The sequence below is a fragment of the Lepisma saccharinum genome, chromosome 16 (genome assembly GCF_977018435.1).
Source record: "Lepisma saccharinum chromosome 16, izLepSacc3.1, whole genome shotgun sequence".
Lineage (NCBI taxonomy): Eukaryota > Metazoa > Arthropoda > Insecta > Zygentoma > Lepismatidae > Lepisma > Lepisma saccharinum.
This window is the reverse complement of record NC_139244.1, coordinates 19,372,174-19,386,630: the sequence shown is the minus strand read 5'-3', so window position 1 is coordinate 19,386,630 and position 14,457 is coordinate 19,372,174. Positions and strand designations below refer to the sequence as shown.

At 37.9% G+C, this 14,457-nt stretch overlaps 1 protein-coding gene across 1 annotated transcript; it reads right to left on the bottom strand.

Moving 5' to 3' along the window:
• Nucleotides 1-4,077: 4,077 nt before the first annotated feature.
• LOC145999966 (uncharacterized) lies at nt 4,078-13,868 on the bottom strand. Its single transcript, XM_083137260.1, has 3 exons — nt 13,769-13,868; nt 7,386-7,550; nt 4,078-4,807 (listed from the first exon to the last, which is right to left on the bottom strand). Exons 1-3 carry the CDS (start codon nt 13,830-13,832, stop codon nt 4,251-4,253), a joined length of 786 nt encoding a protein of 261 aa, XP_082993386.1. The 5' UTR covers nt 13,833-13,868; the 3' UTR covers nt 4,078-4,250.
• Between the last annotated feature and the right edge of the window lie 589 nt (nt 13,869-14,457).

Below are 14,457 nucleotides of genomic sequence, written 5' to 3'. Positions count from 1 at the left end.
TATGTGTACTTAGATGTATGATCTGTTTTGTTTTCCTCTGTTATCGAATGTAACATAACTCATTATCCTAGAGGCAGAATGTCGACTTAACCGAAATTCAAATACGAATGTAAGACATTTCACAAAGAAAAAGATGGATTCATTCATCCAGGGACAATGCGATGGGTGGGCGAGGGTGGGCAAGTGCCCACCAAAAAATTCCTCTGCCCACCCAAACAAATTTAAGACCTTGGTGTTTAGGAAAATACGAATGATTCAATAAGAAAATGGATATTCTTGTCATTACTCCGTGCACATTTTTTTTAATGAATATTGTCGATACTAGAAAGGTTCACAAATTATACTGTAAGAAGTTTCGCTGTTTTTTTTAATTCGTTTGGAAATCGGTGGAAGCTATGTTGATAAATAATACCTGTCAAATTTATCTCATATTTAGAACTTGAAACATGATCTAGTTAAAACTTCTGTGGTAATAATTAGGGGGAGGGGGAAATATTGACAACAACAAAAAATATGTGAAATGTACATACTTCATGAGGAATTGGGAGGGAGAGAGTTTCTTGCCCCGTAAATCGATAATTGTCAGTAAGTGAAACTTTTTCCAAGAGGTTTAAAATCCTATGAACAAGAGAAGAATTACTCCCTCTGTCCCATAATTATTGTCCGGTACACCTTTGTTTGTTGTCCCATAATAATTGTCCGATATTCAAACTGTGACATTGGTGTGTACAGAAGAAGAAAATGAAACACGGGAATGAGTCATACAACTTTATAACTCAAGGATCAGTACAAATTGGCCGATCAAGTATCCAAAAGAAGCTAAATAAAAAGTAATCAATCCAGGATCAATACAAAGTGACCAAGAAGTTCGACAAAATAAAACATCAAGACGAAAGATATTGTTGATCCAGGAAGGTTTTCAGCACCTCAACGAGCTAGATCTAGTGCTCCAGTGCTGCTCTAGCCTCGTCATAAATGTTTCGAGGACACTCCAAGGGAGATGGCAGGACGTTTCGGCGGTTCAAGTGTGCTTTTTGCATATGGGGAATCCTGTAGTTGTCCCCACCTTTGGAGGCGCATAATTTCAATGAGACAGGACTGCAAAGAGAAAAAGATGTTGTTGAGCTTGTCGCGTGTCAGATCAGAGAAAGATGTTTCAACTGCGGCGATCAACTCATCAATAGTTTGTGGAGCTGCCTGATGCTGGAAAGACTGAATTGCCCGGAAGCACCCCAGATCTAAAACATTCATGTCCGGACTGTTTGCCGGTTGGCATAGGAGATCCAAAGTGATTCCACTGGTCGCTGCAGCATCCATCCAGGCGCGGTCATTGGGAACGATATGCGGACGCGCATTGTCCTGCTGAACGGACACATGGATTCTCCCTGCGCGCAGTCCACGAGGCCATTCTGCATCTATTGCTGGGATTAACTTGTTGATGAGCATGTCCCGGTAAACATCTTTGGTAACAGTTAATGGTTTGGTGACCATTCTTCACTACCCGAGCCGTAATGTTTTCAAAGAGAAACTCGTACACTGCTTGTCGTTTACTGTCCGTGAGGTTCTTGCTACCCCTGTCGCTTCCTATCATGGGTTGTGTGTTCATGGCTGTTCTTCTCACACGTACTCACTGAAGGAGTGCTCTACTAACGATTTGCAGCGTGCCTTGCTAGACCGGTTGCCATACAGTGCCACACCGGTGTGTTGCAACCCAACGCCTCCTTTTGGTAATCGTCTGGGCGGTATTTCTTGCTCGTTGCGATAAGGTCACGTTGATCCTCTTCACAATCTTGAAGACTGATCTACTGAGCCTCTCCTCATCCATGTGCTTTCCATCTGCCTCTTCGTCTGTAATTCCTGTACTACCATTTTGGCATACCGGACTATAATTATGGGACAGAGGGAGTACTATGTAGCTACCATGATCAAATTTGATTAATTTTTTGGTCTAAATTACTTTCCACAAAATAGTATGTAAAAGTATTTGTTATTCAAAGCGCTATGAGTATTTCTATTGAATCCTATCGAGCATATCTTTTTCCTGTATTGCCCAGATGAAGATTTACTTCAGTAAGTGGACGCTCCTGTAATGGTGTCAATATTTCGATATTCATTTTGCGCAAACTTCCTTGCTTTTAACATTTTTCAGCGATATCTTGTGCAAAAATTATAGTTTTTATGCGAGGAAAGTTTAATGCGGAATGATCAAAAAAAAAAAAAAAGCGTTCCTTGTATGTTTTAAAGATTTCCCAATAAGACATTAATTAAATGCAAAAATTCATATGGACTTATCAATTTGAAAATGCCCCATGAACCAAGTTAAAGGATCAGTGGCGGCGATTATGTTCCAAAATTGGGAGTGGGCAAGGAAAGTTTACTTTCCCTTGGTAAATAAGGTTTAGCACAGTGCGGGGGCAAAAGTGACGAAAGGTGGGTGGGCAGTTGTCCCTCCCCCCCACGCTCCCCCTCATCGCCGCCACTGAAAAGGATTATTCATTAATCCTCATCCAGGAAGCAACACTCATAAAATTAAAACGGTATATTCACGATCATTCAATTGAATTATGGAGAAAAAAAATATATATATATTTACTGTTGTCGATGTTCACATACTTTCTGTCGCCATCCATGCATATATAATGTACACACAGCATGTGTCTTGTATAGAAAGAAGAAACAAAGTATTTCTTTTTGTAAAGGACGTTAATAGTGGCAAATTAAGGAGGGCAGTTGAAACTTGTGCAACTGTAAATGTCGAATTTTGGCATAAGTTGATTCCCAAATCTAAAACTCTAAAATTACATTACAGTGGTTAAGTCCACTTTGTGCACACTAAGGCTAATGGGCACTAGACCTACAGTTTAAAGTGGAATCCTCCACCGGGTATGATAAAATTACGTTTCAATTTTATTTTTGCTGCTAGACGGGTTGCCTCCATGTAGCCCGAAGCCATGCCCCTCTACTAGGGTCGACGCTGGTTTCACAAATATAAATACTTCTTGTAACCAAATAACTTTCACTGCCTCTTGCATTGGTAAATAATTTCTTCCACGCGTTTAATAATTTTCGCATGATATAAACAGTACAACCCTTTTGTTAATTGCTACGTTTCCCTATTAAAGTAGTATGTGGAAAATTCCTTCTTAACTTAAAGGGACAAGACAATATATTCACTATACAAAGCGAAATACACAGCGAGCAGTATACATCACTGACAGGCAGATGCAATGAAAGAAAGGGACTATAATGTGAGAGAAAAGATGAGATTATATCAAGACTGACACAGGAAAGACAAAAGAAGTGATAGAGAGGGAAAACCCTGAGCAGCAACAGATTTTGATGGTCAGGACATGCCAATCGCTTTTTTCAATAGGTGGTGGTTGGTTGATTTTGTGTTTTTAAGTCCACTTTATGCCCAATAATGCTAATCGGGACTGGACCTACAGTTTAAAGTGGGATCCAAACCACTGTTTGCCTCCATCGGGTATCGAACCTGTGACCCCTTGATTACAAGGCGAGGACGCTCCCACTGTGCCATCGGGGAGGCCATCAATAGGTGATTGCGTAGAGTCCCTTCGCCGCAAGCAGAGGAAAAATATATGTAAAGGATAAATAAGAAAACGTACATCTGCAAATATAAATGAGGAAAGACATACAAACGAAATAGGGAGAGAGAGCGGGATAAAGGGGAGAGAGAATGCATGTTTGTGAAACTCATACCGGGTGGTCCAAAAGTCCCGGAACGATCATATATCGTGAGAAATACACATCGAATCGGAAAACGAAAAAAATACCTGTTTAATAAGTGAAAGAAAGCTATTCAATGATATCACACTTGATTCCCCACCCCCGCCCCTGGCCCCCTGGCCATATCGCCGGAGAGTTGGCAACAGGTCCAGTCCCGATTAGTCTTACTGTGCATAAAGTGGACTTAAAACATCAAATCAATCCAATCCAATCCAACCAACGTATAGTGTACAATGACAATGTTGCTGACCATGTTGTCTGTGTGAGGACATTTTGAGTTGAGGAGGGATGATCAATCTCGATACATTATTGAATTAATGACCCATAAAGTTGAGTTTTAAGTACATGTTTAATGTTCCTTTTACCGATAGAAATATATACGAAGAATTGGCAATTATGAAGGTTACTTATGTACAGAAAAACAAACTTCAAATTCAGTTACGAATATTTGACATTGTAAGATAAACAGTAAAAACACCTTTACCTCCCATACAACTGCACTTTCATGTAATATTCTCATAATCGACACCATCTTGCATATAAGTAGCCCGAAGAGGGGACAATTCCTTAAGTCCGCTTGTCTGCTTGTTTTTCTTAATTTTCCTGCTTCTTCGCTGATTACCAATCTTTTTCCTTTTCCTTTTACTTCTCTTCTCCGTTGCTTTCGCTGATTTTCGTGAACGACTTTCTCCTGGCATTGGTACTTCCTGTGGCTGTACTCTTTCTGGAATCCACGGCTTACCACCCTGTTCTGGAATCCATGGTTTTTCACCATGTTCTGGAACCCATGGTTTTACCCTATGTTCTGGACCTAACGGTGGCTGTTCCACTCTCCCTTGTTGTAGAAGTAGATTTTGTGGTGGCTGTTGTAGAACTAATGCCGGTATTTGTCCTGGCTGTTCTCTTCTTCCTTGATTCAGACTTAACTGTTCTGGCTGGTTGTCTGTTACCTGTAGTGGATGCTGTCTATGAAGTTCCCTGTTTGCATGACCTGGATCCTTGTGTTCTTGTTTTGGTTGTTGAGTATCTGGGCATATCCCTTCGGATTTCATTATCAAAGCTGGAAAATATAAAGTTATTATGTTGGTTTTAACAGATTTCACATCTACCCTAAATCCAATTTAATGCAAAACACAGAATTCCCTTATTCACTAACAACAAATTCCAATTACAGCATAGGTATTTTATATTGGAATGTAGTGACAAGAAGAAACAACATAAAGTAAAATTATAAAGTGACTTGTAAGTACAGGGTGGGGCAAAAAAAGTAACAATTCCTTTACCTTTTTTTGCCCCACCCTTTATTTCCACAACAGGCTTCTAAAATGGGGTTGATTTTCAAAAGTGTCTATTTGGTTAGATAAATTATTGCATTGGCTTGGTAGACTGTAGAACAGGAAACGCTGGATGAGGCGTTCTTGGTTTCCGAAAAGGCAAGAGTTGAGTAATTCAGGTGATACGAGGCGACACTTGGTAGGGATTATCCTGTAGAAGGCGACCACTTCTGATGTTAACATTGGCTATTCTATTTATAATAATAATAATAATAATAATAATAATAATAATAATAATCGTGAATCTAGTTTGAACAGCAAGTCAGGGGGTTCTATATGTGGAGACTTGTGGCAAAAAGCATTGTTGCCACCCATATACAATTTCAGTTACAACTTATAGGCCAAGTTATGTCAGATGGTCAGTTTAATATTTATACACATATTCAAATATTTCATTGTTTCACTTCGTGGGACCAGTTTTACCAGAGTTGTACTTCATAATAATAAATAAAATACATCAGAATATAAGAATATTTGTTATGTAATCGCAAAATACAGTTTTTCACATATTTGTGGTAAAAAATCAATGGAAACTTCGAAATTTGCATACGTTTCAGGATAAATAGACTCCGCGCAACTTTTACGCATAAACGATCAAAATGGCGAAAAAATATCGGTAAATAAGCCCCAACCGATACTTTCCAATACCAATATTAGCAAGAAAGAACATGAACATGAATATAATATTACTCTAGGGTAAATTCATACTTTCCAGCCGACATCCGGCCTGAGCATGGATGTTTGTGAGTGTCCATTTCATCATGTCATCCATCACTCATCCCCATATTCGCAAATGGGCCAAAAGTGGCAAAAAAAGCGAAGTAAAATGAAGCAAATCAATCAATAAATCGTACTTTCCAAGATATGTATTGTATTCATAGACATTTGTACTTTTACCTCCAAAGTATTTTTCTGTGGGTTTGAGAAGAGATGCAGGGCAGCGCCAACAGCTACTCAATTGCGTGTCTTTGGGCACTGGCGTACGCAGGCGGGAGCTGATGGGGCTACAGCCCCTCCAGATTCAGAAAATCAAACATTTTCAAATGAAAGAACACGGGGGAAAACCAAAATGGTAAATGCAAACTTCCCTTAAAATTACTCCGGATTATCATTTTTATCTTTGAACCACATTTTGAAGTTAGAAATAATAATTAATAGATAGGGACGTGAAGTTTTCGCTTTAACGATAACACCGAAAAGTTAAGGAAAGCAAAATAAAGTGTTTAAAATGTATTTGGGTAAGTTAAGGAGGCAAGTTTTCAGTGTTTCGGAATCGCGAAATAACGCGAATTTTGCACTTTAACGCGAAAAACGCCGCGAAATATGCAATATAAACTGGGGATAGCACTTCTTCTGTTAAAAAAAACTACTTAAAGCGCTATTAGATCTGTCATTTCTAGTCTAGCTGGTGAAAGTTCGATTCAAAAGAGATTGTCGCGCTTTATTTATTGCAGTTTGGAGCAGACATGACACAGAGTTTATCCTCATCCTGGAAAGGAATTCGCTCGCTGATTTTCCCAGAAGGGAAGTTTGGTAGGAACGGGAAAATTTTCAGGGAGAAGCATCTGTTGTGTTGCGGGGGGGTTAGGGGACGTGTATGTGTGTGTGTACACAAAATGGTATTTTGAGGTCGCAGAGGGATTTTTTGGCATTGTTAGGGAAATGTGATGTGTATGAATAATGTTCAAAGATTTGAATGGTATGATTCAATAAACATTTCATATTTAGTGACTGATGAGTTGAAATAGTTTTCCAAATGGAAGAAATTTGGCCATTTCCCACAATAGTAAGTCATAAATTTATTCTCTTTTTCACTAAAACTAAAATAATGTGAAAATGTTAAGCATAGAAGAAACAGTGAAATTGCATGTAAAAGTAACACCGAATTTTGGCCTAAAGGGCAAAAAATAACACCGAATTGTAGTAAAAAATAACATCGAAATTTAGGGAAAAAGAAAACGAAAACTTCACGTCCCTATAATATATATTTAATAGTGTGTTCCCCTTAGAACGCAGCTATGTGATATCTACCTTTACAAGTCTCTACGTTAGTGTCCTTGGGTGCAGTAGCCAATCATGCATACACATAGATAAGCCGACTTCCTTGGCGAACTGCTTAGCACAGCACGCTACAATGCCAGGGGTCCCAGGTACGAATCCCACCCTTGGTATGGGTGTTCCTTGTGAGGGCCCCTTCATCAATTTAATCGCTCTTCCTCATCGTCACGATTAGCCAAAAGTGGAACAAAAGCGACTCTAAGTAACAAAAATGAAATGAAATAAACGTAACTTGAAATGGCTTACCTGAGTTAACTTGGGACTTCTCACATTCCAGTTCGCAACGGTTGGGGTAGGTTACCCCATCGGAGCCGCAGACGGTGGACAAAATACGACCGCAGGAACAAGCCAGAAGGTCTGCCTGTCCTCCATCAACCGCCTTTCCAATCGAGACCAGCAGCACCACCAAAGCTGGAAGAAAAATTACAACGATTGTACTATTAAATATCAAATTAAACAGGATTTGGCTGTGCAGTTTCTACGCTTGCGAAAATTCTCTTGAGAAGTTTAGGTTGTAACCAGTGATGTGCGTCTACGCGTAAACAACGATAGTCTACGTTCTACACGTAGACTATTTTATACACGTAGATCACGTAATCTATGTAAACAACATGGCGAAAGGTGATAACTTAGCAAAGGGCGCCGTGGAATTAAAAGAAAATTATACTGCGTATCAGTTCCTGATGTGTGAGGAGAACTTTTCATACTTTCTTCCAAATTCGAACAATTTCTCACCTAGGAAAAAAATAATATAGGAAATATTCTAGTGTTTTATGGGAAAAAGACCACTCTTGCCTCACTACTGCCATCTGGTGTTGTTTTTTGCATACTATTTATCTTCTTCCATAGTTGATAATAGAAGAGAAGATAAATTTTGTTGTAAATATGATTCTTTTCATTTCGTTAGGAACTAATGTAGTTGAAAATGTCACTCTTCTTTCATGAAACCCTTGAAAATTAATTTTAATGCACTTTAGATTGTCTACATAGTCTATGTAAACTACAACCCAATGTAATCTACGCGTAGATTAAGTGTAAACAACGCATGTAGATTACATTGGGTTTTAGTTTACATAGCCTACGTGGACAATCTAAAGTGCATTAAAATTAATTTTCAAGGTGTTCATGAAAGAAAGTGACATTTTCAAATATATTGGTTCCTAACAAACTGAAAAGAATCCTATTTAAAACAAAATTTCTCTTTTCTCTTCTATCATCAACTATGGAAGAAGATACATAGTGTGCAAAAAGAACAACAGATGGCAGTCGTGAGGCAAAATTAGTTCTTTTCCCATAAAACATTAGAATATTTCCTATATTAGGTTCTTTCCCTAGGTGAGAAATTGTTCGAATTTGGAAGAGAGCGTACGAAAAGTTCTGCTCACACATCAGCAACTGACACGCAGTATAATTTTGTTTTACTTCCACGGCGCCCATTGCTAAGTTATCAGCTTTCGCCATGTTGTTTACATAGATTACGTCATCTACGTGTATAAAATAGTCTACGTGTAGAATGTAGACTATCGTTGTTTACGCGTAGACGCACATCACTGGTTATAGATGATTTCTTCCGAGAAGAAGGAGGATAGAGAGATTAACACCCCTCTGGCAAAATGAACTGTCCTTACTACACAGTTTGCAAAGGGACAAAGAAAAACGCGGTGAAGTGTTTCGAGCATTCTTTGTTTAGCCTTTGAGTGGAAGGCCGCGTTGGCTGCAAGAGTTAGCATGCAGCAGTGGACGTCGAGATTTGTGGAAACGGTGACTTCGCGAACTCGATCGTGCTATCTGCAGCAAGTCCCATATATTCGTGGACTGTTTTTGTTGAAGTCGTTTGACTAAGTGACGGTTAACAGAGACCTGTGTCCCGGACATTTGAACGTTCGCGTGATTGGGAAAAGAGCGCGCGGAATTTTATTTAAATATAGACTATTTTCTCGTGGCAACTTTTATAACGCGAAAAGTGAAAGGAACACTGCAAGTTTGTAGTTGCGAACTGAGAATTGCTAATCGTGCTGGTGGCGACGTTGAGACCAAGCTCGACCTTTGAACCATGAATTCGGCGGTGAGTGACTTCGAGGGAAAGAAGATATCAAGGAGCTTCTGCGAAAAGTGTTCCAGTCCCCACTAGTGTCGAGAGCTCTCGAAATGTGCACTTGCGTATTGATTGATTGATTGATATGTTGTTTTAAGTCCACTTTATGCACAGTAAGGCTAATCGGGACTGGACCTACAGTTTAAAGTGGGATCCGAACCACTTATGCCTCCACCGGGTATCGAACCCGAGACACCTTGATTACAAGGCGACGACGCTACCACTGTGCCATCGGGGAGGCCCGCACTTTCGTATCGAAATGTTGATCAAGGTAAAAGTGAAAGTGCAGCGCTGAGTAAATGTAGTAAGTAGGTCGACCATATTATTTTACTTGAGGTTAAAGTGTATATTTTCTGTTTATTAACTTATGTTACTTTTAGTTTATAACCTAAGATTAATCTAAGGCAACTGGAGGTAATTTTTGTATTAGTTTTAACTATGTAAAACAAAGCCCTCCAGCTTTCCAGGGCAAATTAAAAATTTAATAACCGCTAGTTTATTTTAGAAGTTTGTAATAAAAAACAGTAAAGAATCCTTGGGTTTTCTTAAGCAGTTTTAGAGTGTAAACTAGAAATGTAAAACAAAAATCTGTTCGGGCGTAAACGAAACTGCTACCCAAACAGCCCAAAACAACTTTTATCGTTATAAGGTTCCTGTATACTCCTTATCATACCCTAAAAAATACTTCAATGTACAATCCCTAGGCGATAAAAGATACATTCTTACATAAACTTTTAAACAACTCATTATACTCCTCTCAGCTGCTCTCAGAAATCCTATTTTATGTACCATACGATAAGGTAAGACCACGGAAAGAGCTGTTTCAAGTACCGAGAGCTCAAACAAAGTCAGCCAATGCGGCACCCACTCGGAGAATGTGTGGGTTATATAACGAAATTGCAAAGTCATATGACAAGATAGACATCTTCCAAAGTTCTCGAAGGTTCAAAGGGAAACTGAAACTTACTTCCAACACCAGACTTAACTTTGCTTAGTAGTTCAGTCTCTTAATGTACAGGCGAAAGAGTCCATCCTATTTTTTCTTTTTTCTTTTTCTTTTTGTGTTATTTACTAATTACTAATTACTATCATTACATCTATATATCATCGCTTTGTATGTAAGGTGAAGCTCATATGTTTCTCCTTGGTTATTTTCTTGGTTATCATGTGTAAGTTCTAACCTCACCTGTCAGGTTACTACTTTATACTTCTTTTTCATATCTAATCTTATATTAATTTTTATATTACTGTAACATATATTATCATAGTATTGTACCTTATGAATTCTGCTGATTGCATATTTTGTGTACCAAACAGTGTTATAATACAAGAGACTGTTAGTGGACATTTGCCTGTAGTGTCATGTCTTTAAATAAATAGATAGGCCTAAATAATATTTTATTGTGATTAAATAGCCTGTCCGAGAAATTTTCAAGTAACGTCTATAACCATTTTAAATACGACGGTTAATTATTCATAGTGGAGCAAAACTCACATAGTAGATAGCGAGAGAGAAAGACAAAGAGGAGGAGAGGGAGAAGGGTGTGAGAAAAAGAATTTGAGAGAACGGAAAAAATAAAAGTTTTATAAACAGAGAATGAATGAGAAAAGAAGGAGAATCAAAAAGAGAATGTAAGATTGGGGAAGAGAGCGAGATGTATGTACGTGTGTGTGTGTCTCTCTCTGTGTGTGTGTGTGTATAGAGAGAGTACGAGTGAGGCAAACAAAGTGAAAGATTGAAAATAAATATGTACAGAACGGGTGTCGTGCGATGAGCGCACGTTCATCGAGCGCACAAAGGAAATTTCGTACATGGAGCACACACTTCCTGAATGACCTTTAAAGGACTGTATATCCAGTAGACACATATTTTTGTACCTTTATGATTAAATGCCAGCCTTCCCTCACACTTTTTTTTTCTAGACTTGGGACTGGACAATGTGTAATCTAATGCACAATGGTGGTTTAAAGGTTGTTGTCTATTAGCAACGGCTTCATCATATTATTTAGGATTCATACTTTTTAATTTAGCAGTCAGCTTCGTCAAAAATTTTCACAATAATATATTTTCAGTCGGCAATAGCCTCGTCACATAAGGTTAATGGCTTTCAATCAAACTTGGTCACATACGATAGAGTTCTCAGGCAGCGAAGCAGGTCGTAAGTTTCAGCATATTTTTCTAGAATGGCTTGTATGCGTCTGTTCGTTTCAATGTCCTTGCATATCCCCTTCCTGCTTTGGATTCCGAAGTCTTGAGCCATTATCCTGCCGCTTATCTCTTCCGCTTCTTCTTTCATTTTCTGGAGGCGTAGGTAAACGTTCGGATTCGGTGCTCCAACGATCCTGTTGAAATTGTTGTTCCATCCTTTAACCGGATCATTTGTCCCGTGTCTTCTTATCCTCCAGTAAGACGTACACCACTGGAAAAATGTTTTGTTTCTTTTTCTGAAATTCCACAATCAGCGTGCATTGTATAAATCTGTTGAAACTGTTTAGAACAGCTTTTGCATGTGCCGTCTAAGAAGAAAGAGTCTCTGGATTGTAATAACTTCTGCCACTGTCACTTCCAAACACCATGCATTTCTTTCCATTACTCAGAGTTATGTCGAACATATGGAAGCTCGTCCCGTCGGAAAGTCGCAGCATCTCCTCATTTAAAGAAATTTCGGAACTGTCGGCCGGATTTTGCGCACATTGATGCGATGCCGATTCCAAAACATTGCTGATCGATGATGTTTCCACTGAACCCTTGCTCTTGAGTTGCCGTTCCTTCACACACCGCCAGTGGATAATGTTCTCAGTTTGGCGGCCAACACGGTTCCGAAATCCGTCGAGCAGAAGACTAGGTTTACTCTTGAGAAAACTGCACAAAAACAAAACGCTCTGAACCACGACTTTCTCACTACAAATACTTTGCAAAGAATGAACCCACTTTACAAATTTAAATCTCCTCCTTGCCTGCACCTTGGATATGCTAGGGTGACTCAGTTATGTGACCTTCACGTGCGCTCTATAAACGACTTCTCTTCTGTGTGCGTTCCAAATACCGTGCGCTTGACGCACGAAAAAAGAAAGAGAGAGAGAATAGGTGAAGAAAAACAAAAAAGAAAGGTGGAAAGGAAATATAGTCAGGAAGGAAAGAAATATTAAAGACAGGAAAATATGAATAGAAAGAGAAAATGAGACAAATACTGAAAGAGAAATATAGAAAGATAATATAGAGAGCAGAAAGATAGGAAAGATAGAGACATAGATAGATGGAGAGAGAGAGCGAGAGGAAAAACCATATCAACCGAAGCATGTCCCATCAGAATTATTTCCCCACTTTTTCAGCTTATCTAAACGAAGTTCTCCGAAAACTTCACAGATATTAGGACCTACAAATAGAGTACTAATAACGAAGAAAATATTGAAAATGTTTAGCTGCTATTATATCATCATTCTTATTATTAAAATACTATCATTACAAATAAAAATAATACGGTATCTACTCCGACTTGTCTGAGGCCTACACACTGACGAAGCAATGATTACTCTAGATCGCTTCTCTCGGTTTTTATAAAATTGTGCATCTGGGAGAATGTTAATAGTGAACAATAATTTCCTTATCCCAAAGCGAAATTATTGTTGTAATTGTAAAGCTGTCAGTTATCCAAGCAAAGAACCTGCGTTGTAACTGCAATGTTTGTTGTTGTATCTCAGACCACTGAAATTTTCGATAAATGTCACAAATAGTTGAAGAGGACTAAGTGATAAATAAGGACTAAATATCTATGTCTATTTCATCCAATCGACACGATTAACCTAAAGAGAGAGAGAGAGAGGCAACGTTAAATAACAAAATGCATGTTACATAATGAAGTACAATAGTTAGTGTTAGCTATGAGAATTAGACCGGTCAGTCTAATACTAAATTTCAGAGAAACAGCAAATGCATAAATCATATTGCTTCCCTTACAGGCTATTCTTCCAAACAGAAGTTTCAGTGTTTATAAAAGGCTTTGATCTCTCCACAAAAAGTACAACTAATGTCATTATAAAAGCTAAAACCAAAGTTTTTCCATTTTTATAACTCTGTTCCGAAAACAGTTTTTTACAACGTCGTTCGTGTGCTTGTTCAATTCATGTCTAGGAGCAAGTTCACAAACTTAAACAAATAATGCTATATTTATTCGCATTGTTTTAATAATAATAATATTTATTATTATAAATGTTCCAACTTAACAGAATAGGATTTGTTTTTCACATCTCGTTCTTAATACTTTAAAGAGCTGCACGGAAAGTCTGGAAGTACTACACAGCAAAAGTATAAATTATTGTAATTTTAAAATATGCAAATTGATGTAGGGTTATTTTTGTGGCATCAATTTTAACATTATAAATGAGGACCATATTCCAAACGTTCACCAAGATATGGAAGTGGTTGGTTCACATACAAAACGGCTATATATGACTATATAGACCTTGCACAATTTGTTAATTGACAATTAACTGGATGTTAGTAAAATCTTTCTACACAAGAGTTAGAACCTACCTGTAACATACCTTAAAAAACATATCCGAGAATGCTGCTCTTCCAAATTAATACAAAATAGCATCGCTGCCACATCGGGGTACACAAACAGAATTGAAACTTGGAATTGAAATAAAAAAATTAAGAACTGTTAATTTTTTACGCCATTAAAACACCAATAAAAGGTGGAAGTAATTTATATATTGTTTATGATTGGAGAATTGGCCATAATATTTATTAGAATGGGACTAGTTTTTTAATTTAAATATGACTTTTAAGCGATGGAAAAACTTTGACTTCGTTCAGTGTGTCTTGACATTCGACAAGTTGATAAACTAAGAAAAGAACGAGGCAGCGTAAATTCAACTAGTGAATGTGTGATAGCATTGTATAACGAGCAAGAATGTAACGCTATTAAACCCAATATTGCTTTTAACAGTCTAGTTTAGTTTGCACGTGTTAGTTTAAGAACTAAAGAATCTAGCCAGTATATTCGTTGTCTACATAGCAGTTGTACTTGTTACAAGGTTTTTTTATCGATCATTTATTATTCGCTGAAAATTTAACTGCTTTATGCATTTCTTGTTTACTGAAATTTTAATTGCCATTAATTTATCGCTTGTTAGGTCGTTAATAATAAATGGTTTAGATTGCGATATTGTGAGGCACATGTTTTTCTGATGTAACGTTTGTACATGCGAAAGAATTAT

Excerpts from the sequence above, each read along its gene's own strand:
- LOC145999966 (XM_083137260.1), bottom strand. The coding sequence starts at position 13,832 with ATGCTATTTTGTATTAATTTGGAAGAGCAGCATTCTCGGATATGTTTT. Across the intron at positions 7,551-13,768 it reads TTTTTTAAGGTATGTTACAG|CTTTGGTGGTGCTGCTGGTC; the intron begins GTAGGTTCTAAC and ends TTTTTCTTCCAG. Across the intron at positions 4,808-7,385 it reads GAAGTCCCAAGTTAACTCAG|CTTTGATAATGAAATCCGAA; the intron begins GTAAGCCATTTC and ends TATATTTTCCAG.